The following is a 27736-nucleotide window of genomic DNA, read 5'->3' as shown; positions in this document are numbered from 1 at the left end:
AAATTACTCCAATGCACCCTATGTATATCTTCAAACAAAAAAGTCATTTGACGACCGCTCTAGCTTAGTGGATAGTGACCCTGCCTGCTGAGCTGTTGGTCTGGGTTTAACTCCCATTTTATTTGTGTGATGAGCACAGATATATTTGTTCCTGAGTCATGAATGTTTTCTATGTATTAAGTACAAGTAAAACCTGTTTTTATTGAATTCCGTTAACTATAAATGCGATAAAGTTTGAAAAAAACATTATCCGATCCGATATCGGATGTACACCTTTAGGGTACGCTCACTAGATATCCTAATATACATTACAGGCGCCATCTTGGATTTTTCTAGGTTGAAATCCTTCCGACATCCGATATCGGATCGGATAATGTGAAAACTGTCTAAGGGAAGGTTCTTTAGATCAAATACAATTAATTTCTCTAAGAAACTAGCGTCTTAACTCTTACGGTTATCGAGTTATTTAAAAAATAAAGATAATTACTGAACACGTGTGTGACAACCTTTACCAATTCCTAATGTTATTTGTTTTGACATGTGCCGTCAATCACTTGACACTAACTTGAATGTTATTCTTAAGGGTCTCTCACACTAATAAATTCATTTATTATGTATGAAAATTTTTTTTTTACGAATTTAACTAAAAGTGATATACAGGGTGGTTCCTGATAATGAACCTAGCTACGTGTCGAATTTAACGGAAAACAAAAACAACACGGTGTATACCTAAGTATTATATGTACCGATGTCTGAGTACCCACAACACGAGCCTCTTGGGTTTACCGCGGGGCTCGGTCAATCTGTATGAGAATGTTCTATTTTTTTTGGACACTAACGACATATCATCCCATCCATATCGCATCAAGACCTAATTTTTGTAATGTTCCAAGCGGGCTCATTATCTGATCATTTTGTTTACATTATTTGCAAAGTCTATTAAATTCCACTCCACCATTAATTATTGTTACCATTTGCAAGTAATGCATACTTTACTATGTTTACAATGTACATGCATTTGATACCAGAGGAAATAATATTGTTTGTTTTGAACACCGAGCCGGGGTGTTTCCATACTGATAAATATAGTATATATATATATATATAGATCGGCGGTTAACGACCTGATAATTATTATTAAGGTTTAGTATGGAAAAGTAACTGCGGTTTTTAATTGATTTGTTAAATTCCAGTCACAGTTTTTTACCGATATATACCTAATCAATTTACAACCTGAAAACAAGTAAAAAAATAACCTTTGCAATTTTTTTTAAGAATAAAAGATGATTTCAACGTTGAGTTATATAATGTTATATGTATCACATGTGATATAGGTATATATAAAAATATAAATCTATCAATTTCTCAATTTGTTTTTATCATGCAGAAACGTCTGCGAGCGATATTACATATTACTAAATTAAAGGAAAAATGGAAAAATTCACACCTCCGGCAGGACTCAAACCTACGACCTCTGGCCTTTCCAGGGCCCCGGGGGCCAGAGGTCGCAGGTTCGAGTCCTAACCGGAGGTGTGAATTTTTCCTTTAATTTAAAAATATGTACTAAGTATCAATTTCTCATTTTTATTTGGAAGAAAATAATATTTGTATGAGATTGCTTAATGAAAATCATATGATACGTACAGCGTATATACTCGTAAAGCCTGTTAGCAAATATTGTGCAATTTTAACAATCTATAATGCGTTGATAATCGAAATCATTATTAGCACATTTATTAAGAGATGACAATAGGCTAGTTTCCTATACTTAAAATAAAATATTTTACGCAGTGCACGAAATAAAGCACCTCATAATTAGAAGAAAAATATGAACAGTAGTTATGTTTAAACATAATTTCTATTTAATAAGTCAAAGAAAAGATATAAAGTGAATGAATTGACCGTGACGTCACTCCTCAGTATTTTATAGTAATTCCATATTAGCGAATCGTTTTGTGATTTGTCAGTTCTTAAAAATAAGCTGATTTGACTATTAGGAAACTAGCCTAAACGTGATTATAGACTGTTCCATGTGCGAAATGCGAGATACAGCACAAGGTTGAATATTAGGAAATATTTACATACTAGCTGCAGGTTGTAATTTTAAAAATGAATGAACCATTGATGATTGATGATTGATGAATGGACCATTTGTAAAAAATATATCTTTATCAAAATCCCTCAAATCGGTAAGCTACCAAACAGACCGAAAATTATAGTTGCTCGTACTTTCTGTCTAATAATAATAAGCGCTAAAGGATTAGCAATCAAATACTAATAAATAATATAAATGTAGCTGTAAGATTAATTGCGGTAAATATTTTGGGAAAAATATTTTGTCCATATAAAATTAGATACTTTAAAAGAAATTTGTGATAGGTACAAAAATCTACAGTAAAATATTGGAAAAAAGTAAACCACAGTAAATACATCGTACACGAAGTCTATCTACTGTGTGTCTATTATAGACTAAAATAATGACATAGACAAAATCTTAGTTAAGATAATAACGATAAGAATCTATATAAACAAAATAAATACATTACCTATAGTAGTGTATCCATTCATCCTATTAAAATATCCATCTATAAAAATCTCCAATTTTGCCCCCATGTTTATCAACGACATTTTGACACTTCACTTTTATTTATCAACAATTCACTTTGGCTTTTATCTATGGTACGTATTGCTTTTATAACACCAAGGTCTTAAACTATCTCTTTAAACCTTGTATTTTAGATTTTATTTACAGAAAACACTCAAAAGTAACATATAATCACATTTTTAGATTTTTAAAACGTGGTTTTTGGCAATTATTTCACTTTTTATTCACTAAGAACACTCAGCTACTGGCATTGTCTTATCATTGATAACATATCACGTTCTCTTGATTCTACTATTAGCAACCATTCCATCTACTTCTACCGTCTGGCGAAGAATGGCGCGCGCTCAAGCGGGTAGGTATACTAGGTACTTCCTCAATTCGCAAAAAAGCATTTCCTGCGTCATTTAATTAACTTTTTAATTTGTAAATACGTGTATAACAATTGTATTTGTAAAGACGTGTGATCCGTAGACAGTGTTCCGATTACTGAGTGTTGCTTAAGGCGCGTCCACTCACATTTTAAGTCACGGTTACGTACAGGGCCACACTTTGTTGTCTGTTATGCCACTTATGACCGATTCGGTAGATCTAGTTTTTGAGGACGTAGTGTTTATTTTGATTGTAATAGCAGTTATGAAGTTGATTTATTTTCTACTGGCTTCTATTATTCTCCCAGGCTAAATTAAGAAGGCGAATTCAGTGAATCTGCTTTTAATTTTCTAAATAACAATTATGATTTTATGGGGATCTGGCAGACCATCAAAAAGCGATATTTCTACAAACAGAAAAGTAAATGGATAAATTTTATATAACCTGTCATTGCAATCAGAATATACCTCAAGGATCTGTTGAGTCAGACTGTATTGAGTGGGATAGAAGAATGTATATGTTATTTCCTTATTTCCCTAAAGAACAAAGAAAGCGTACGCAGGCCAGAGTTTTTCTGTTACTATAAAAAAGCCTGTCTACTATCGTGATATATCTCTCTTTTAGCAGCATATACATACATCTTTTTCCAGCACTCAAAAAAAATATGTTATCTTTTTAGAAAATAAATCAATACCTATTTTTTCATGTACTCAATGTAAAAGCACCAGTGCTCGTACGAGCGGAGGCTAAGGAGTTTGTGTGGGAATTGGGTCGACGGCTTAGAGATCCTCCTTCAGTGAGGTAACGCGGCCAGTGTTATGGGAACATTTTGGCTAGGTACGGTCTGGGGTGGCATGACACCATAGCGTAGTTTATAGTGTTTAAGTTTGACAAAGCCTGTTGCGGATTACTTTATTTGTTTTATGTCCACTTGACGAAGCCTGCGCTGCTGATCACGAACTATTTTTGTTTACAAGCAATTTCAAATATGATCATGATTTCAAAAAAAATTACATTTCAAATACACAGTAGGTATTTCGTGTAGATAAATACGTACACCTACGTATAATAACCGGTTGAAATAAACCTGCCTAATTTTTTTGTTCATAACTTAGCCTCAGAGTATGTCTTGGCCGCTCATCCATCAATTGTGTAATTATTGCTTATTGCGAATATTAAAGTAAATGTTTGTCTGTCTGTTATCTTGTTTCCATTATTTTACCCTATTTGATAAAAGTCCCCATCATTAGAGAAGGGCTGGAGCTTTTAGAGCCGGTCATAAGTGGACGACAGACCTCATAAACTGGTACCCACGGGGCCACACAAGGAAGAGAGGAAGGCCCAACCTCCGATGGTCTCATGACTTTAAAAAGATAGGCGGAGTGAACTAGCTCAGGAAAGAGAGATACTGATACCTGTAGGCCTAGCACATGATGGCCGCGGGAGTATGTCGCCGCGAGATAGATGACACGTCTTTGTCTAATTGTATTAATGATATGTCAGGACAGGTAGTCTATCTCGCGGCGACATACTCCCGCGGCCATCATGTGCTAGGCCTACTGGAAGGCTTTGGAAGAGGCCTATGTCCTCAAAAGACAAGACTGAAGTTGAAGTTGTCAATGGGAAAAAAATAGTAATATATTACAGTTATAAATAAAAACAAATAGATAATAAGCAGAAATAGTATACGTGTAGATGAAAGCTTTAGTAAATAAAGGCTATTTTTATTTTTTATTCTATTTATTTGATAAATAAAAGATTATGATTTTTGACGTCTGCCCGGGGAAGAATATAGGGCAGTTGTAGGGTAAGGTATTCAATCATCATCATGTAGATGTAAGATTGACAGATGTATACGTTTTGCGAATGGAAAACTAGTTAAAAGTGATACAAAATTACAAAGCCCCGCTATAAAAAAAACAATAATTGGACACAATTTAGAGGATTAACTGAAATATCTACTATAAATAATTATAGCGATGGTCATCTCATAAAAATAAATAAATAAAAATCCTTTTTGTTCATCGTATTTTAATTTTCTAATAAGATGGGCTTTTAATTATATAAAGGTTGACAAACGCATAGTTCACAAATCTCACAAAACATCTGATTTTTCATTATGATTGCACCCTATCCTCGTATCATAGTAATATGTTATTTTTGGGGCTCGAACTCATTAAGATAAAAGTTATTTATGTTTCCGATAAACAAGAAATGCATAATTAACGTCTAAGATATATTATATAAAATGTAAACATCTCCATCAATCAGGTGGAGAGCAAAGTATATATATATACACATTATAACCATTTTTTTTTAAATAATAAACTGGCCAGTGATTGACAGTGCGTTTTCACATTATCCGATCCGGTATCGGATGTAGGACCGATATCCCATACATTGAAGCCGCCATCTTTGATTTTTGCCTTTGAAATCCTTCCGACATCCGATATCGGATAATGTGAAAACGCACTTAGTCGCACCTGATGGAAAGTGATGACAACGCCGAAGTGTAGCCCACTGGTTCTGTAATACTATAGAATGATGTAGTTCAATGGTTTATTTATCAAACACAGAAAAAATCCGATTTACTTATAATTAATAAACCTTTACATGTAAAATCAAAGTGTAAAATGTACACTATGTAAAAGTACCGGTGCTTGACACGCAAATTCCCATTAGATGACACCCTTCAGTCACATTTATTAATAATGACTTAAGATTGAAACACTGTCGATCACTGGTACTTCGATCACATTCCATCGACCACCGCTAACATTAGACCTGATTTAGGCGGCGTGCGAACTCGCATGCGATTTTAGTTACAATGCGGGCTGTTGAGGTTACATACAATTTTGCACAGCCATCAAATACCGCAATGTAATAAAACTCGTATGCGAGTTCTCGTACCGTCTAAATGGGCCCTTAATTTCCGATTATTCCAGATTACCGTGTATTTCACAATAATGATCGGCAATCCTTTACGCAGATTGCAAATAAAATAGTAATCTAGTGGTATTGATATTGACCACTTGTTCAAAGCTATTAATAGAATTTCAATAGTCATTTAATAAAGATAATTAGTAAAATAAATCGCGCGGTCAAAGTTCAAAGATAAGGGTAATTAGCCAACGTCACTATCGCTAACGCTCATACCGTTACCTTTGTTAGCTCTGTCTACCGCTCTTCCGTATTGGCACAAACAATAAGTAACAAAAAGGGACAGTATATATGTTAATAAGTTGAAATCGCTCCTCGCAGAAAAAGCATATTATTCACATTCAGTCACAGATTTTCTGAATGATAGTTTTATTCAATAACACAGTGCCTATCTCATGTCCAAAAACTATTGTTAAGTGTATTTTATACTAACATAATTTAATAATTGATTAAACTTAGCTTAAGGAAATGTTTGCTATACCCTAGGGTCCGAGAGACTGCATGTAGTACACCTAATTGTAACATCTTTTGTATATTTACCATGGTGCAATAAAGATTGATTGATTGATTTATTGATTAATTGATACCTATTAACAATATTTACCTATGACGTTTACACAGCAATCGAAATAGCTTGGGACTGGCCTATCAGAATCACTGCCAACTTAGCTTGGTTTGACTATCAAATAACCAATAAGTCCCGTACCCGCTAGGGCGGCGCCACAAGCGCGGAGCAAATATTAATTAAGTTTTTTGTCCGAATCTAATGAGACTACTCATTATTGATACGCCTCAACGAAAACTTAGTAGTACCAACTATTATCGCTGGATGGCGTTAGTAGTAGTGCGCATGATCTTTTAGCACGTTCACTACGAAACTTGGTACGTAACAAACTCTTATGGTTATATCCAGGGAGCGTACTTTTCGTGCCGATGACATCAATTTAACGTCACGCTCCATATAAGGTGATCACAAATTGTTTTATTGTTAATTTCTTTGCATGGTAATGAATGCAAGAAGGATGGTGTGCTTTACGTTAGAGCGAAATTCTCTTTTCTACGTCTTTATTGTAATGTGTTGTTATCAATACTATTTAATTAAATTTATTTATAAAAACAAATCAAATCATTTTATTCACGTTTCACATTTCAAGTAGGTATTATTTATGCCACATGTAAATGGACTACTGTATTTGAAGAATTTGTACACGATTAAAATGATTGACGACTAATGATTAATAATTTACAATAAAACTATTTGGGATCACGGCATGAAAAGTACGCTCCCTGGTTATATCGTAACTAGCTATCTCTCTCGCTGTTCCGTATTGGCGGGACAGAGACTGTGTTTCGATTTCGTTTAGATCAAGCAAACGTATCTACTTAGCGTGTCAAATGAACTCAGTAAATCCACTGAGTTGTCCGTCTTTAATCGCAGCTTGCAGCTTTCGGGTGTCAATTTTTGTAAGTTGAAGTCAACGAAAACATTAAAAATGCCTCGTTACGTGATATTTCATTGCAACAACATAAAAATTACGAACACTCAAGGGCCTGAGACATAAATTATTTAAAATCACAGGCAAGTAACAACTTCAGTACAAAATCTGACACGCTCGGCCCCTATACAAATAGATGAACTTGTTTCTTCTATCTAAGGGCCAGTTGCATCAACCACATTTGACAGACACATCATCGTCACGCAGCAAACGTCTATGGAACTTCCCATATTATAAAATTTAACGAACGCTTTAACGGTGACAGATGGTTTGATGCAACCGGCCCTAAATCTAGTTCTGTGATCGGCGTCTAGCATCAATGTCAACGACTGTCATCTCGGCTAGGCCAGCAGGACTTGTAGCAAAGAGTACCATCGTTGACGCACCGTATCGTGTCATTGTTATCTCTCTCTATCGCTCTTCAGTATTGGAGCGACTCTTGGCTACGGACCCTTAGGGCCTAAGCGTTAGCGCACAAAAAAAACAGTAGCTTATCGCGTTGGTCCCTTTCACACCTACTAAACGTGCAAAAGGAAGCACAAGTCTATATACAGTATGTAAACTAACGAAAACCATTTACTGTAACCCGTAAATGTCCAGGTGATACTGAGAAACTTTTACTATGGGATCAACCCCGAAATCACGAAAATATCTTCTGACAGTTTCATAGGTAGTTTTATTTTATAGTAAGTATTTCCTATGGGAGAGTAAATTTTTATTTCGCGTTTTGGGTGTTGGTCCCATAGTAAAAGTTGCTCTGTGTAACTTAAATATTAACAGGCTTCAGTAAATGGTTTTCGTTGGTTTACATACTGTATTATCACGGGATATGTTTCGCCCACTGGTCATTTTGACTTTCGTCTGATGCGATGGCAATTGATATTATTGTGATAGGTATATGTAAAACGCGAAATGACACTAATCGTTTCAAATTACAGTTTTTTTATCAATTTTACTAAATTCCACGTATTCTATCATCTAATACATATCTAATCTGTCTATCTATATGGATTAATACATTTCTAGTGGACTAACGAAATTATCATAACGAGATAATAAGATAGTACGGATTATAAGGGGCCCATATAGATAGCAAGCGAATTCTTTATGCGATGTTACTTACATTGCGAACTGTTTATTAATTTAATCATTTTCATCTACATACATAAGTATCATAAGTTCTCTATAATATGCTTAGAAGTGATAAGCAAATGACCTGTATTAAAATCTAAATCTGCTAGTGCATCTTAATTTTTACTTTACGATATCGGCAACCGATACTTAAATTACATTCAAATTTAGAACGTTCTGTTCAGAAGAAAGAATCATATTATTTGCGATCGGAGTTCATCGATCTGTCATTTGTTTTATTTTTTAAACGTTCGATATTTGAAATGAAACAAATGACAATCTGACAACTGACAGTTAAAGTTAATCTCGAGTATCCAGGCTTATCTAAGTCAACAAATGTAGACTATAACATAGAAATAAGAAAAAACCTAGGTAATACATTTTTATTATCTTACTTTTATTTAACGTAACTTTTATTTTATCTCTATGAGTTTTCTTGTATTCTATAAACAACGTATTAATTTTGAACGGATAAATATGTAGGCAATATCACGCCATAGATAACAGTATAGATTATCCCAGTAGGCACAAACAAAATACAAAGTACAATGTATTTCATGAAAGTCATATAGGGTAAACGTCCTAGTAAGGTGCATTAGGTAATTCCGAAAGTCGCATAAAAATCACCATTATTTACATCATATCAAGATTCCCCTTTCGGAATTACCAGAGCATTTCTGTCATTTAGGGAATTACCCTAATGCACCTTACTCGACACTGTACCCTGTACCAGGAGTGTCCAGGACTCGTTACCCATCCATAGCTTGAATGAGATTAAAAAGCAAAAAGGGGTTGAAAGAAATCCAATTTTACATAACATATTTTTTCACCTATATCAACTTATACACCGTGTTTCACTTAACACTAAAAACCTGAAAACCGTTTGTTCAGAATCGAGAGTAGAATCGATTGAGCTATATCTTAATGGGGGTAATATTTTTTGTTTTAATTTGTATTATTAGTTATTTTTTACGTGCCCATTCTACTAATTCGTAATACAACATTGTGCATATCACATTGCTAGAGGTTGTATACCTTTTTCAGTATTTAGGGGTATTAATAATGGCTGGTTACGTGGACGATTATTTTTTCCGCTACGAATTTGACGTTGTGTGTCAGTTTACTTTTAATGTTTATCATAAGTCATAACAAATTGAACTCCAACCAAATTACAACGTCATTTTGAATGATAGGTTTAAATTTGCTTACTGCGATTACCTGTCTAATTTGAAGTTTACTGTGACAAAGCTTAAGTGCTTTACAGTGACATAGCTGTCTATTGTTAAACCTTATGTCGTTGCAGTAACGTACACAAATAAATAGTTTGAAGGTTTATGATGGTAGCTAGCAATTATTTTATTGAGTGTAGAGTTAAAAGTCGAGTAAAGCTGTACAGAAAATGAAAAATTCAATTTAAAAAAATAATAATCATCAGATTAAAAGATGAACACTCTAGACACGTTTGAAAAAATAAAAATCAGTTGGGGTGTCTGAGGTTTTGAGTGATACCGGAAACACGGTGTATATAGGTATAGGTAATAGAAGTAGATCACCTAGGCCAGTAACGCAAGAAATGTCTCTGATCACACGTTCCAAAGAATATTATTAAATAATCTTTGCACGTACTGATGTGCCGACGGAAAGTTCCAAAATTCTAAAATTTTCACATAGGAAAACTTCGGAAACTTTCCATACTTAGGTAACCTTTGTTTAACCTTCGTGCCTTGAACACTCGCTACGCTCGCGGTTTATATTGGAATCTTTCGCTTGCTCGGGTATCAATATTGGCACGTGCGGTTAAACAACTACTTTGCCCCCTTGTGAAACAAATAACTATTAACGCAGCGGCCTGAAATATGCGGCTTTCCGGCCGGAAGACCGAAATAAGTATATTCTGTTAACGGGTCGAGCACACGAACGTCTACCTTATTACGAGCACTTTTTCTAGTAAAGTCAGATAAAGATTGTTGCAACGCCAAATTATCAACAAAATGAATAAACGAATTAATCATAGCGATAATATTTTACTTAAATAGTGATTTTATCAAGTTTTTTGCAATCGCTAATCGGATGTAAGTACGTAACTCTGCTGATTATTTCATTGATTGTACGATTTGTACGTTAATTTCTAATTCGGTTGCGATTTTTATATAAGACTAGCTTTTTCCCGCGGCTTCGCTCGCGTTAGAAAGAGACAAAAAGTAGCCTATGTCACTTTTCATCTCTTCAACTATCTCCACTTAAAAAATCACGTCATTTCGTCGCTCCGTTTTGCCGTGAAAGACGGACAAACAAACAGACACACACACTTTCCCATTTATAATATTAGTATTGATAAGCAAATATTTAATTAAATTTAATATTTAATTCATTCATCATCCTCCTTGCGTTATCCCGGCATATTGCCACGGCTCATGGGAGCCTGGGGTCCGCTTTGAATGCTAATCCCAAGATTTGGCCTACGCCAAATCTACGCAGTAGGCACTAGTTTTACGAAAGCGACTGCCATCTGACCTTCCAACCCGAAGGGTAATTAGGCCTTATTGGGATTAGCCCGGTTTCCTCACGATGTTTTCCTTCACCGAAAAGCGACTGGCAAATATCAAATAACATTTCGTACATGAGTTGCGCGAAAAACTCATTGGTATGAGCCGGGATTGGAACCCGCGATTGAAAGTCGCACGCTCTTACCGTTAGGCCACCAGCGATTTTAATTAAACACCAAAAAACGTAAGATTCAATAAACGTCATAATTTCATCGAAGCTGTCAATATCGTTGCAAACTTGTTTTGGCCTGACTATCGATTATTGTTTGTCATCTCGACTAGGAATTTTTCCACATTTCCTTGTACCTCTAATTTAACTATAGCGAAATTATACGTTATGTTCACATTACTAATACCACTAATTTATAGTTTAATCCAGTGTCTGTCAATATGTGTACACAGTTTGAGACAGTTGTGCAAACTTTTATCATTCATCGTTGAACGTACGGTCAGCCAATACCGGTATGGTCTAGTAGGTATTGTCACAGAACATATAATATATGTATCGTTGTCTGGTTACTCACAAAACAAGCCTCCTTAAGCTTATCTTATCTTATTTTGTATCTGAGGGGGCAATTAGAGATACACTTCGACCCATTGGGATTTTTAGGGTTCCGTACCTCAAAGAGGAAAAACGGAACCCTTATAGGATCACTCGTGTGTCTGTCTGTCCCTCTGTTACAGCCGATTTCTCCGAAACTACTGGACCGATTTACTTGAAATTTGGTACACATATGTAAACCTGTGGCCCAAAGACGGACATGTAATTTAATTAAATGAAATTTAATTATAGGGGTCACTTTTGGGGGGTAAACTTGAAAATTAAAAATCAAAGTTATTAAAACTATATTGTGTTATATATCAAATGAAAGAGCATTTTATGAGCATTTGAAATATATTTTTTTTAAGTTTTTAATTTTGGTACTTTAGAAGTAATTTAAGAAAATAGACAAAAAATGACCATTCCCCCCCTTATCTCCGAAACTACTTAGCGTAAAATTTTCAAAAAAATACCCGAAATAGCCCTCTACCTCTAGATTACAGGAAAACCTATTAGAAATCTACAGTCAAGCGTAAGTCGGACTTACGAGAAAAAAACTCAAATTAAGATTTTCACTCACTGACGCTGCAAGCAGTTACTAAACGTCTTAAAATTTCGTAAGCGTGATGGACAGGTGGAAAGAAATTCATTTCTGTCTTTTTCTTTTTAGAAATTGTTCAATTTTTTTTTTCATTTGCCAAAATGACTTAAGTTCGTACTAAAAAGGAGGCGCTTAAGACCGTTTGTAAGTGGACTGAGCAAAATTTTGTTCAAATCGGTCCAAAAAAAGGTCTCTGTTGACGAAAACATAGAATTTGTGCCACCGACAGCCCAAATCTGAAGTCCATTTTGCTTATTCTCTTATCGTTTCCGAGATATATACGTAAAGTCTTGAAAGTGCGAAAAGTTAACTTTGCCATCACAGTCGTTCAGGCGCTCATGAGTTCTTTGTATGGAAAAGTCGAAAACCGACTCGCACTTGACCAATGTTCATAGAACGTTGTGGTTTTTTACGCGGGTCCGCGACTGACGACGTTCGAATGTTTTGTTCGGAAATGTTTGAGGGTGGTTTCTCTGAAACGTCGCCGGCGGCGGGTGGTTCGACGGGCGAAGGTCACACGCCGCACGCGACGGTCTGTATTCGTTTTTCGCAACGGACGGCGGGTGGCGTCTTGATATGGAAAATGACTGACTTCACTAAAGATAAACATTAAATAAATGTCATATACAAAGAAAAAGTGACCAAAGCCTCCAGTGCTCCGAGCTGGAATTGAACCAGCGTACTCCGCTTACCGCACTAAAGATAATGATGAACTCATTGAGGTAATACTAGAGAGGACACTGCGAGCAAAAAGTTTGCGCTACAAACATAAGTCCACAGCCTCAGTCAGTCTCTGCTCTCTGCGCGTAGCGTGAGGAGGTTGTTTCTGCCTGCTGTACAAATAAAATGTAAAATGCCTTCCTGCGCAACAAGATGCTGTTTAAGCCATACGAGAAAATCGAATAAAACTGACGTGTCACATTTCATCGGTTAGTATACATACACGCTATGTTAATCGATCTTTATTTAAGTAATTATTTCAATGAACGGGACGCTTTCCTCAAACGCGAAGCTATCGCTGCCATTTTGTTGAACGAAATCATAGATTAATCGCATCATAATCGCACAGACTTGACATGTAGGTAATGAAGTATAGTAATTGTGATTATATTCTGTTTGTAATATATAAAAGAGAAATGTTAAATTTATTTCACGTTATACTTATGAATACTACATAGTTCTAACACGAGTCACGATATTTTCATACAATAATAACCTATAATTTTCTTCAAGGGCAATTAAAGTATGTGAAAAAAATCAATAATGTATTTTTGTGTCACTTAGTAGAACTTAAACATAGAACAATGTATGATAGTGCTAAAATTAAACTACTTAGTATTTTACAAAAAGTATAAAAAAACCGGCCAAGAGCGTGTCGGGCCACGCTCAGTGTAGGGTTCCGTAGTTTTCCGTATTTTTCTCAAAAACTACTGAACCTATCAAGTTCAAAACAATTTTCCTAGAAAGTCTTTATAAAGTTCTACTTTTGTGATTTTTTTCATATTTTTTAAACATATGGTTCAAAAGTTAGAGGGGGGGGGACGCACTTTTTTTTCCTTTAGGAGCGATTATTTCCGAAAATATAAATATTATCAAAAAATAATCTTAGTAAACCCATATTCATTTTTAAATACCTATCCAACAATATATCACACGTTGGGGTTGGAATGAAAACTTGTACTATTATATATTCTGTGGCGCCGCGCCGGTGTCCGCGTGCGCTCTCTGCAGTGTGCGCTGCCGCTGCCACGAAACGTTTACCTACTCCGTGTAATACTGATAAAAGAAAGTATTGACATGAATTCACACGTTTCGGAAATGACTGTAGGTATTTTAAATATTTTAGCACAGTATGTTTTTTGCCTCTTATTGCTTATTATACAATATATACATACCTACTATAGCAATTCTATCACAGCGCAGATTATGCAGAAGCCGTGCAGAAGCCACATGGTGGTCTGTGGCAGAAACTCAATAGACATTTTTAGAGTTTTTAAAATAAGTACCTAAGTAGGTACGTGAAGTAACATGGTAAATTAAAAAAAATATCATTAGATACTTATTGCGAAGGTGTAAACAATTTCCTTCGTATTGCCACATATCAATAATTACCTATCTATATTAAATTCATTAATCCATATACATTACATTTTTACAGTTACGGTAATACTTACTCCGTTATTCATAAACGTACACTAAAGTTATCAAGCCGATAAAGTTCGTTTGTCCCTTTCCGACGTATTGGTGTTATAGAAAGGGACAAACGAACTTTATCGGCTGGATAACTTTAGTGTACGTTTATGAATAAAGGTGTTAAAATTTATAGCTACGAAATTTTACATAAAATACCTATTTTATTATTAACTAGACTAGCCAAAGACAAAGACGTGGCCTACGATGGGGTGAGCTCGCCCAGAAGATGCATGTTCACTCTTGATTTGAAGGTTGCCGGGTTATATGAGCTCGGAAATATAGCCGCCGGCAAGGAATTCCACTCCTTGGCATCTTATTGTACAATTACCCCTTACGATCCTAAGATCCTTCAGCTATTCAGGAGCTTCTCAAGTTTCTCAACGATCTCCAGGCTAGCCAGAGGCTCATGGGTAGCTCGGTAGCTATCTTAAGTCCTTTGGTACCAGCTAGGTAACCTGCTCCAAAGTTCTTTATTCTTTGTCTGGCGAGGGCGTGACATTCACACACTAAATGTCTGACGGACTCTTCTTCTTCGCCACACATTCCTCAGAGTATCCCATCTTTGACAACATATCGTTGACCCAAACAAGCCTTCTTAAGCTAACCGTGGCTAAGGGCCAGTTGCATCAACCACATTTGACAGACACATCATCGTCACGCAGCAGACGTCTATGGAACTTCCCATACAATAAAATTTAACGACCGCTTTAACGGTGACAGACGGTTTGATGCTACCGGCCCTTGGTCAACCTGTGTAAGAAATGCCCTAAGTATAACACAGAGTGTTACAATGAACGTAATACAAAACATGTTTTCAAACTCGTCTTCCTATTACTAAAACACTATGTTAGGTCGCGTGTTGTTAAACTAGTTAATAATCATTAATATCATTGTTTTCCTAAATCCTTTTATTTTGGTCACAACATGGTTACCCTACCTAGGTTCTAGGTTGTTAAAAGAAAATAGTTCGAACCTAATTTTGTAGTATAAACTCACCTTGTTGTTTATCTAGACTGACATTTTTATGAATAAAATACATTCTGACATGTTACCTGTCACAATAATCAACACTTTGATTATGGAGATTAGAAATATAAGGAGCGAAAGCTTTAAGTATCAGATGTGCATATATAAAATAATAGATAGGTGGCGCTGCAATCGCTGCTGCATAAGGGTTTGACAATCTCTTAGCCTTCTCGGTTGTGACCCCGCCTACGGAGCAAGAGGTCCCGGGTTCAAATCCTGATGAGACCTTTTTTATTTTTTTCTACTAATATTTTTCTTGAATTATTTAATATTTTTCTTGTCCAAAAATATTTTGTTTCGTTCCAACTTTTCGAAATTTCATTCGCAAGACTTACAACATTACCTAAGAATCCTAAGATGGGGCAAACAATGTAAAAGGGCTTAAGTTAACATTTGTATGAATAAAACAATAAATAAACACAAATAAAATTAAATAAAATACACAAAAAAAAAGCAAAAGGTCGCTGTCAGAATCGAACCCGAGAACATCTGCGTACGAAGCCAGCGCACTACCACGGGACTACGTCTTGACTTTGACGAAATCAGCCTAGAGAAAAGAACGTCTAATGTCATCTCACATCGCTGATCATTGAGCGAGACATGCGCTCCAAGCGGAGAGATTTGTAACTGCAATTACAAGGCCTCAGCCGGTCATTTTTGCGACTGTTCTACTTCGACAGACTTTTCTCCTTATCTCTAGTCTCCCTGGCTTTGATAACTTGTTGATAACTGATAAGACACCTACAACTGACGTATAGCAAGACATGCCATGACGACACAATGAGTGACCACACTAGGAGAATTGGATTAATTTATTTTGTTAGAAAATTAGCAAAATTTAATTACGTAGAATTTTAAGACCTGCGGGCCGATTTTTGAGTCTCACGCGTTCGAATTCAGAAAATTGTCACTGAAAATAATAAGCAAGTCACCGTTTTCAACCGGTATTTTAGTGACAAAATCCCGTATGCGAGATTCAAAAATCGCCCTCCATGATACGTGCATATATTCTTCGTCGTTAATAGAGCTGGAATCACTTATTTTGTATTACGTTCATTGAATCACAAACGTTCACTTATGGAGGACAAGCACCCGTACACGAAGAAATCCAGACGCGGAAATGGCATTGGATTGGACACATCCACATAAAACCTGATACCCACCTATCCAAAATGGCCCTCACCTAGAATATACCCGGAAAGCGCAAACCATGCCGCCCTAAATCGACCTGGCGTCGCTCGGTTCAGCAGGAGCTCAGGGTGCTAGGCATGGGGTGGGAGGAGGTTACCCAAACTGCCCAAGATCGGAGTAAATGGAGAAATATGATTCGAGCCCTACACCCCAGCAGAGGGTAGCAGGATGCAAAGAAGAAGGAGAAGAAGACGTTCATTGAAACAACCTGTATCATACATTAATTTATAAGTTTACGTGTATATGTTTAGTCAGCGCCACTCCGCCTACAATACAAAGTCGTGAAAACCTTTGTGTTATCAGACAGTGGATTAACGGATTATGGTTTATATTATTTGTCTGAGGCTTATAAATGAACTAGTAAAGGTTGTCGGATTTTTTTAATAGTGTTTGTAAACAATGTTGCAATATCTTGAGATTAACATACGATGCACATTCTTTTGTATGACGTTTTTGTTTTGTCTTGTCGCAACGTATTTAAAATTGAGTATACTCCATCAGATGGGCCGTGGGCTTGTTTACCACCTTCGTAATATGAAAAAACGATTAATTATTATAAATTTCCTACTGTTATGAAGTTAATTGTACGGACACTAAATAAAAAAATACAGTTTTTCACCTTATTACAAAGACTCTCGACTTTGACGTCGATTATATTGTAATTATTACATATTTATCTTAAGATTAATATTTAATATTACCCAGGTTTTGGCTGTTGTCTCAATAAACGGTGATATGTATATTTTCGTGTCACTTTAGATATTGTATTGACTTGTACAGTAAATTATCGCCATTTAATGAATATCGAAAACAATGAACATCGGTTTTTCGTCTCCGTAGAGTATTGTCTCTTCCTTGCTTATGTGACGTTAATTGTCTCTTTCCAAAGACCGATGTGTGACTGTACAAAAAAGCACTTGAATTATTCTAACAGAATAATTTTGGCTAACGTAACAACCGAAGAGCTGGCAACTTCCACGCACATCGTACAGTCACGGACTTTAATTGTTGATCCACTTCTAGCTCATTTTATACTGGAACGTCATAGCGTAACTATGCTTAACTATGAGATATCCAGATATATAGACATTACGATACAGTGAGGAAATGCTAAGAGCATCCTTGGTCATGCCTGAAGGGTCTACATATTTTAGATTATCGATGGTTATGATGGCTGTTAGTGTAAGTTGGTTCATAATAAATGAAATGAAAAATGAAATGAAATGGGACACTTAAACGGGCTATGGCTGATTCTAGTGTCACGCGGACTGACCGCGCGGAGCGATCCGTACCGGACTAATACTCGTATGTATTATTTTATGTATTAACATCAGGGAGCGTTTTAGAGTAAAGCTAAAGCGGACGGGTCCGACAACATCAACTTCATACAAATTGGTCGAGCGGATCGCTCCGCCGAAACTAAAACCAGCCTTAAATATATTACATCCACACGGTTTGACGCCATTTGAGTCATTATGATAACCATTGTCAAAACCACTTTGTAAGTCTACTTACCGCTAATAGTAAAGATGGGGTTGCCGTGAAGCTGGGGCGAGTAATCGTCGATCTTATCAACAGGTTTGATGGCATCTGGAGCTCCGACCATGCCTGTAAATAAAGAAAGTGTGTTTAAAAGAAGGGCTTTATATTTTTGATGAACGGTCAGTCCCTCAAGTGATTAGGATTTTCATGAAAGGCGATCTAAGTTGCTTCGACATAAAATTAATCAAATATTTCCATACTCCGCTATGTAGCCACCATAGATCAAGCAAACGTATCTACTTAGCGTGTCAAATGAACTCAGTGAAATCCACTGAGTTGTCCGTCTTTACTAGTAATGTAGGAATTGCAGAACATTCCCAAAAAGCGGAAACATTCTTGAGAATGTTCGCAGAACATTCCCGCAACATGCAATTTATTATTTAAACAAGAGAATATACTTGAAATAATGTTTAAATGGGCATAATATAAAACTATATGTTATTATAGGTATAATATTGTCTATTACAGTTAGCTATTTTGTTGATAAGTAATAAGTTACCTAAATTCTCACTATACTTCAGGGAACATTTCGACTTTCAGACTTCACAGTTTTAGTCCTGACTTTTTAAAATTAGGTACCGAACTATTATTTCTTGATGCCTGTTTTTGGTCATGACAATATATGTATATACAAAAAAAAAACCAAAAAGATCGCTGTCAGGATCGAACCTGAGAACACCGGCATAAGAAGCCAGCGCACTACCACGGGACTACGTCTTGACTTGCTGAGTTCGACGAAATTATGGTACAAACTACGAAGCTACTAAGTATTCTGATAAATTCTCGTTCTCGAGAACATTCTCAGAAGTTACCGAAAATTCTCATGAGGAATGTTCTGCAACTTTGGAAACTTCTCGACCGTGCATTGCTAGTCTTTACTCGCAGCTTGCAGCTTTCGGGCGTTAATTTTTGTAAGTTGAAGTCAACCAAAACATAAAAAATGCCTCGTTACGTGATATTCAATTGCAACAACACAAAAATTATGAACAGTCAAGAGCCTGAGACATATTTAAAATTACAGGCAAGAATCAACTTCAGTACAAAATTTGACACGCTCGGCCCCTATACAAGTATATGAATTTGTTTCTTCTATCTAAATTAAGTTCTGTGGTAGCCACAGCTACTGCAAGCAATTCAGGCCCCGTAGCCGAATGGCATTTCTCCGACGCCAAACGAAAACGAAACGCCGCGCCAGTTTGTCGGGCTCTGTCGCGCCAATATGCAAGAGCGATAGAGATAGATATCTACTAGCGTTTCGTTTCGTGAGCGTTTGTGCCATTCGGCTACGCACCAGGTGTGTAAGCTCGTAGCTTTAGCTATGGAGTAGCATTATTAAGAAACTTTGACTAGTTATAACTCTTAAGCTACTGGATCAAATTGAATACAAATTGAAATATAAAGTGTTTACACAATGCCTGATTGGTTACTGAAAATTTAGATGTCTACTTTTATTCACTACGAAGTTATAGTAATTATAGTCATAATATCATTTTTCGTGACGTAGACTATCTAACGCCAGAGACTCTGTTTTCCAATAAAATGTTGTCCACATTTCATTTCAAGCAAGTCAATGATGATTGCCGATATAGCTGTGTGGAAGAGGAAGACATGCTAGTTCGACCCCAAATTTACTGGGATACGGGCAAGCTAATGATGATGATTAAAAGTTTATGGCACATAAAAACAGAACAACAGGCGGACTTTTTTATTTATTTAGTACTAGCTTTTGCCCGCGGCTTCGCACGTGTCACGCTCCATCCCTTCAACTATCTCCACTTAAAAAATCACGTCAATTCATCACTCCGTTTTGCCGTGAAAGACGGACAAACAGACACACACACACACACACTCCCATTTATAATATTAGTATGGATTGACATTAAGGAAAATATTTAATAGCAATAAATTATTGTTGTTATTAAAGAAATAACCACATAAGTCTTTTGTTCAATAACTAGAAGGCTATTTAGGTACTTGTAATTATCTATTGTTGGTTTTCAAATACGATTTTCACTGTTTTGTATATTATAATTTAAGATACTATTGACTAGAAAACTTGAAGATACTACTTATCTTGAAACAATGATTCCGTTAGTAGATAATAATCAATTTAAAACTTAATAAAATTATTGTATATTGTGAACTTAACACATGTCAATCATATTAATTTATAGATTTTAGAATAATTTGTATTTATTAGTTTGTTTATAATAAAACGTGACGCATTTAGGGAAAATACGCTGAATGGATAATTAATTTAATTATTGCCTTAGTTTCTTTTATTATAGCTTAGTTTAATTGTTATTTATGACTTGAGAAAGGATAGTAATTAACCTCGCTTAATCAACGTTTCGAGGACGGCTCTGTCCACGGGGACGGCGCAACATCATAATAAGTAATTATTTGTTTCAAAAGGGCAGAGTTATTGCTATGTTTGTAGTAAAATGTGGAATCTTGAGTGTTGCGAGGGCTTCTAGGCCCGAAGGTTGATTTTTTTTCTCCCGAGGTAATCACGAAAACCATGTCAAAATAAAAAAAATATTTATGCAAATTAATCCGAATCATTTTGCTGATTAAATTCATAGTATTCATACATACTTAATACTTTATATTATAAAGTCACTCTACATTCCCAACCGGAGTACGCAGAGCACATGACACTTCTCAAAGCTTTAGTGCCACTGTTGGCAATTAGGGATTGAAAATAAAACGAAATTGTGATTTTGCAGTGACAGGTTGCCTTCCCATCGCCCACACCACAATGAAACCCATATCCCACAGTCGAATTCTACGACACCCACGGGAGGAAAACGGGGCGGTGAAAATCTTATTCATAAAAAAAATTGTGTAATCAAAAATCACAGGTAGGAAAATCGACAATAATTTTTGATATTTTCTTCAATGTTTATAATATTGAAATGACTAATTCTTCTGTATTGTGTGGTATTGTTGTTGAGTAGGTAGGTATTTGTTTTAGCTTGTGCAATTGTTTTAAGATTCTAAATTACAATGACATTGAATGAACTCTGTTTACTTATGTTTTGATTTCAGAATGTACATTTGGTACATTACACAAAAACTGACAAAATAATATAAACACCTAACCTAACCTAGGGTGCCGCTGTGTGGTTAGGGCTGCAGAGAGAGGAACCGCCGGAATATCCGCGCCGTGTCCAAGATCTCCAAGATCACCGCCTTCTGCATCTGGCCCTTGATCCAGCCACCTAGCGAGTCTCGCGAGATCATACATTTATTATTACAATCATAGATCAATTACCTACAATAGATAGAGATTATGCCACCACTGCCAATAGTCAGTGTAACCTCACACACAGAGAGATATTTTATATACGACATGATACGACTAAAGTATACGATTGTACTCTTTATTATACTGTGACTAAAGGTAACATTCGGATCTAGGCAGTCGCGACCTAGCTCTGGCAGCCGCGGCCCAGCAGCCGCGACCGTGGTCGCGCCTAGCAATGCACGGTCGAGAAGTTTCCAAAGTTGCAGAACATTCCTCATGAGAATTTTCGGTAACTTCTGAGAATGTTCTCGAGAACGAGAATTTATCAGAATACTTAGTAACTTCGTAGTTTATACCATAATTTCGTCGAACTCAGCAAGTCAAGACGTAGTCCCTTGGTAGTGCGCTGGCTTCGTATGCCGATGTTCTCAGGTTCGATCCTGACAGCGATCTTTTTGTTTTTATTTTGTTTGTTTTTTTGTATATACATATATTGGCATGACCAAAAACAGGCATCAAGAAATAATAGTTCGGTACCTAATTTAAAAAAGTCAGAACTAAAACTGTGAAGTCTGAAAGTCGAAATGTTCCCTGAAGTATAGTGAGAATTTAAGCAACTTATAGTGAGAATTTAGGTAACTTATCACTTATCAAATAAATAGCTAACTGTAATAGACAATATTATACCTATAATAACATATAGTTTTATATTATGCCCATTTAAACATTATTCCAAGTATATTCTCTTGTTTAAATAATAAATTGCATGTTGCGGGAATGTTCTGAGAACATTCTCAAGAATGTTTCCGCTTTTTGGGAATGTTCTGCAATTTCTACATTACTAGTCGCGCCGCATCACTTTGTAGGGTTTTATATGCGATAGTTTCCGACGCAAGCGACCGAGCAGCGCTGCCGGGGGTGTGGCCTACAGAAAAAGATGTGACGAAGAATATCACCACCCCCTTTACTCCCGTGGGTGTCGTAGATGTTGACTGTGGGACTTGGATTCAATTGTGGTGTGGACGATGGACAACTTGTCACTGCAATATCACGATTTCGATTTCTTTCAATCCTTGAGTAGTTCCATGTGATTTGCCTACCCCCTTCGGGAATTTAGGCGTGACGTTTATACATATTAAAGACTAGCTTTAGCCCGCGGCTTCGCTCGCGTTAGAAAGAGACAAAAAATAGCCTATGTCACTTTCCATCCCTTCAACTATATCTACTTAAAAAATCACGACAATTCGTCACTCCGTTTTGCCGTGAAAGACGGACAAACAAACAGACACACACACTTTCCCATTTATAATATTAGTATGGATGTAGTCTTGAATGTTCCTCATTATTTTTTCTTCTGGTGTGAATAAAGTTATGTATGCATATTCAACTGTACATAATTAGTCCTTTTAATAAGAAACTAGACTTTCGGCTCGTTTTATAAAACAACATTCGTATAATACCTCTCACTATGCACCAGTCACATACATAACTATTAAGGTGCATTAGGTCCAGCTACCGCCTAACAACAACTACTTATAAACAAGGGATACCAGTTTCCGCGACTGCAGAATGCTTCCCAACGAGATAATTGAATTTTCCTGTACTGAAATAGCCGTAAGACGATACATCGGGCGGGCATTCATCGACTCACGTGCTAAACGTGATGACGAATGAATGACTTTAAGCAATTCTTTTTTTCTAAATATGTAACTCCTGAATTCAGTCCCCGAGAATGGTACGGCCGGCTAAATTTTTAGTGACATTTACGTCCGTGTTTGCGTCCGTGGCACACAAATGGTCTCGCCGGAAGATCAGTGCTAACCCTATGGTTGGCTGTATTATTACGCTGAGGCGGGACCATTTCGTGGTAAACTATTTTGTCGATATATATTGTGTTTTTTCTTTGTTTTATTTTTTTTCGTTAACTTTTGAATGTGCTTGTATTGTTTTAAATATGTGTTGTATCTTGATGTTTATCACGAATAGATTTGTATTGTATTGTTATTGTACATTTAATACGTAGCTGTCAAAGACTGGAGATGTTTCACACGTGAGTGACCCGATTAAAAAATCACATTAAATTCATTGTAGTGAGTGACCCAAAATAACGCAGCTCGGCAAAATGTTGTAATGTATAAGACAGAAATAGGAAATTCGAAACGAGTAGCGGCTAGCGATTTAGACGCCTGAAGGGAGTTTTTTAAATCGACACGAGTACGATTTTTTCGCACGTGTATCGTACAACGTTTTTCAGTACCTACAGAAGGCCCTCCGAAATTTTGACCGACAAGAAATTAACCACTTTGCGCACTACTTAGTGTTGTTATACAAGGGTGCAAAGTTAAACACATTTGCACCCGAGTGTAACACAAAACTTTTCCCCTCACTATAGCGAGGAAAGTACAACGCAAAAAACGCGTTTATCACTGCTTCCAGTAGTTCCACAGGTGTTAAATCATCTTCATCACCCACTTTTATCTATTTTCAAGCAGAAAATTTGACTATATTCAAGGTCAAATTAATTTATCCAATAGTGCATAAAATGCGTTTTTACCCGCTTGTATTGAAGGATAAAACACGTGCTTCCGAGCTAAGGAGGGAAAAATTAATTGAAATTTGTATGTACATATTGCAAAAATCCTGAGCTAGAGAATAGATGAAGAATGAGAAATAAATAAAAGAATGTGTAAAAATAAAATGGTTAAAACAAAACCTGCGTTTGTATACGTTATTACGCTCGTATCGCATTATCTGGCGTAGGTATTACGTACCGAGACAAATCATTTACCAATGCCTATAATTGATTAAGTAAGGTGTTATAGAAACGCAAGGAAAGTCACGTATTGATTAAATTTGGGGTAAAAGAAATATACAACTGTTTTGCCAGGTAGTGTGATGGCAGGTAGACCAAAATGTTGACCGAATGGTGGCCGCTATCGGATTTAAGAAGCGCCTGGCATCCGTTGGCTCGTTGGGTGGACGACATTCGAAAAACTGCGGGGCACATCTGGATGAGATTAGCCCAGGACCGGGACAAGTGGCGTACACGAAGGGAGGTCTATGCTCAGCAGTGGGCGATTAATGGCTGAAATAATGATGATGATGATGATAACAGTTTTGTGAACAGGCAACGAGTTTTTGCAGTAGTAGCTTGTACATACACCGTGTTTCACTTAACACTAAAAACCTGAAAACAGTTTGTTCAGAATCGAGAGTAGAATCGATTGAGCTATATCTTGATGGGGGTAATATTTTTATTTAAATTTGTATTATTAGTTATTTTTTACGTGCCTATTCTATTGTACTCGTAAGACAACATTGTGTATATCGCATTGCTAGAGGTTGTTTACCTTTTTCAGTATTTAGGGGTATTAATACTGGCTGGTTACTTGGACGATTGTTTTTTCCGCTACGAGTTTGACGTTGTTTGTCAGTTTAATCTTAATGTTTATCATAAGTCATAACAAATTGAACTCGTACCTAATTACAACCTTGTCATTTTGAATATTGGGTTTAAATTTGCTTACTGCGATTACCTGTCCAATTTGAAGTTTACTGTGACAAAGATTTAAAGTGTTTTACAGTGACATCTTAGCTGTCTATTGGTAAGCCTTATGTCGTTGCAGTAACGTATACAAATAAATAGTTTTATGGTTTATGGTGGAAGTTAGCAATTATTTTATTGAGTGTAGAGCTAAAAGTCAAGTAGAGCTGTACAGAAAATTAAAAATTCAATTAAAAAAAAAGTAACCATCAGATTAAAAGATGAATACTCTAGATGAGTTTAAAAAAATAAAAATCAGTTGGGGTGTCTGAGGTTTTGAGTGTTACCGGAAACACGGTGTATATGTATTCTGTGGTAGTAGGTAGTTTGCAGTAGGTACCCACTAGTGCGGGAATGGGCACATTACGACCCTCTTCCAAAAATTTGAAGAGACGTAGTCAAACGCTGTACACTAAGTAACTGTTCAAAAATATTTTGAACGGATCGATTATTTCAACTTAAAAGGAAAAGGCGACCGCTCAGTATTGTATTTCTATATTTAGAGAGGAAAATATACTGACAATTTGGCCCATATTCTTGACCCATCCATGACTTTGACAATGATTTGTTCAAATACGAATTTTGACATGTTGTCAATAGTCAAAAATACATGATGCATCATTACGCAATTAAGGGTCAACTTGATAATCTTGATATGTGTTAAAATTGTCAAATATTGTAACGTTACCATACATTTATCTTGATGATTCCGAGATACGTTTTTTTCTTGGACTTTAATTATCTGTATACGGAGTTATATATGTTTTTGTTATTACAAATCAATAAGTCTGAAATTACTCTTAAGAGTGTACGTGTTCAATCCATTTTAATCGAAATTAAGATAATGGTTCACAAATAGGTTTTTCGTCGTTTGCGCAAGGTTCCGGTCGGGTGGACGTGGCGCAAGACTTTTGTAAGGGCCGGAGAAAATATGTGCCGTTCTCTGTTTGAAGGTACTATCAGCTGCAAAAGTGCATGGAGAAATTATGAATGAATTCATTGATAAATTCGCCATAATAACCGTTTCTGTGCGGATGATTTGAGAGGCGAGTCATCAAGGTTTTTCAAGCGAGGCGTATCATTTTAAAATAGACAAAAGTTGTTCGCCGTCACAGCGTAGTTTTCGAAAATGGAACACGCAACGAATTGAGCAAATTTTGTTCTAATTATAAGCGAAAATGTGGTATAAATATGTTGCTTGAGAAAATCTCTTACGTCTATCGAATTGAGAAGGATAAGTATATCATTATTAAAAATATTTGAGTTTTGACAAAATATATTTATCTACGGTACTCACGTTATATATCGCTATTGCTGCGACATGTTTCAGGCCAATTTGAAGGCCCCTCTTCAGGCATATAGAGTTCACGCGGCGACTAAACTCCGTGGACACGTGGAGACTAATTAAAAACACTTGCAGCAAAATATTTTCCAAAACTGTCGACGCTATTTATATGGAGAAACTGTCTTTCCTCTTAAACAATTAACTAATTTTCGGTACCTAAGTAATAAACGGAAATTGAAAAACGGAACCGAAAACCGTACCACGCGGTCTTTATCAACAAGTCGTGTGACCGACGAACGGACGGTGTTATCAAACAACGGTGTTACATCAAACATTGCTGGTCAGATTACAGTAGCTGCCAGGCGTAATTAGTTTTTTAGAATTTTAACTAAGACTTTTTTTAATACTACGTCGGTGGCAAACAAGCATACGGTCCGCCTGATGGAAAGCGGTCACCGTAACCTATGGACGCCTACAACTCAAGGAGTGTCACATGCGCGTTGCCAACCCATTAGAAACTTGTACACTTCCTTTTGCTGTGTTAAGTACACAGCAAAAAGGAGTGTACAAGTTCAAGGAGGGTTCGGGTTGCCGACGGACGACTCAAAGGACAATAGACGGAACAAATTAGTTCCGTACGTAGTTCTTTCCATCACCAGCACACCGCACCCTCGTTGAGCTCTGGCAGCGTTACTCACCGGCAGGAATACAACACTATGAGTAGGGTCTAGTGCAATTTGGCTGCGGTCTTCTGTAAGGCGGAGGTACTTCCCCAGTTGGGCTCTGCTCTAGATTCAAGCGAGATGATATCCGCTGTGCTGTGCCCCACCTCCTTTTACGTACGACAAGACTCACAAAGTATTTTGATACGGGTCACTCACGTTTTTTATGAAACTCAAAAATTAAGCCTAAAACCATACCAAAATAATTATCGTGTGATCATTGGACGAACACGCGGTGTTACCCATACTTCGACCCATTGGGATCTTTTGTGCCTTTTACCCCTACGATAACACTCGGTGTTAGAACGGTGTTACATCGAACATGGCTGATCATATTACAGTAACTGCCTGGCTTAATTCGTTTTTAGGGTTCCGTAGTCAACTAGGAACCCTTATAGTTTCGCCATGTCTGTCTGTCGGTCCGTCCGTCCGCGGATAATCTCAGTAACCGTTAGCACTAGAAAGCTGAAATTTAGTACCAATATGTATATAAATCACGCCAACAAAGTGCAAAAATAAAAAATGGAAAAAAATGTTTTATTAGGGTACTCCCCATACATGTAAAGTGGGGGCAGATTTTTTTTTCATTACAATCCCAACGTGTGATATATTGTTGGATAGGTATTTAAAAATAAATAAAGGTTTACTAAGATCGGTTTTTGATAATATTAATATTTTTGGAAATAATCGCTCCTAAAGGAAAAAAAAGTGCGTCCCCCCCTCTAACTTTTGAACCATATGTTTAAAAAATATG

The 27736-nt window shown here is 36.4% G+C and overlaps 1 protein-coding gene across 2 annotated transcripts in view; it reads right to left on the bottom strand.

Annotated features, from left to right (window-relative positions):
• LOC125237347 (solute carrier family 41 member 2-like) overlaps positions 1-27736 on the bottom strand; it is a 113114-nt gene that overhangs the window by 73191 nt on the left and 12187 nt on the right. The window contains exon 2 of one of the 2 annotated variants that reach the window (XM_048144341.1): positions 18155-18247. In XM_048144341.1, coding sequence (XP_048000298.1) covers positions 18155-18245 — 91 coding nt within the window. In that variant the 5' untranslated portion in view covers positions 18246-18247. Of the gene's footprint in view, positions 1-2546; positions 3086-18154; positions 18248-27736 lie in introns of those variants that run through there. The other variant, XM_048144342.1, reaches the window with a different exon arrangement.

The sequence above is a fragment of the Leguminivora glycinivorella genome, chromosome 21, assembly GCF_023078275.1.
Source record: "Leguminivora glycinivorella isolate SPB_JAAS2020 chromosome 21, LegGlyc_1.1, whole genome shotgun sequence".
Lineage (NCBI taxonomy): Eukaryota > Metazoa > Arthropoda > Insecta > Lepidoptera > Tortricidae > Leguminivora > Leguminivora glycinivorella.
The sequence above is the reverse complement of the archived record's forward strand: the minus strand, read 5'-3'. Positions and strand labels throughout refer to the sequence as shown.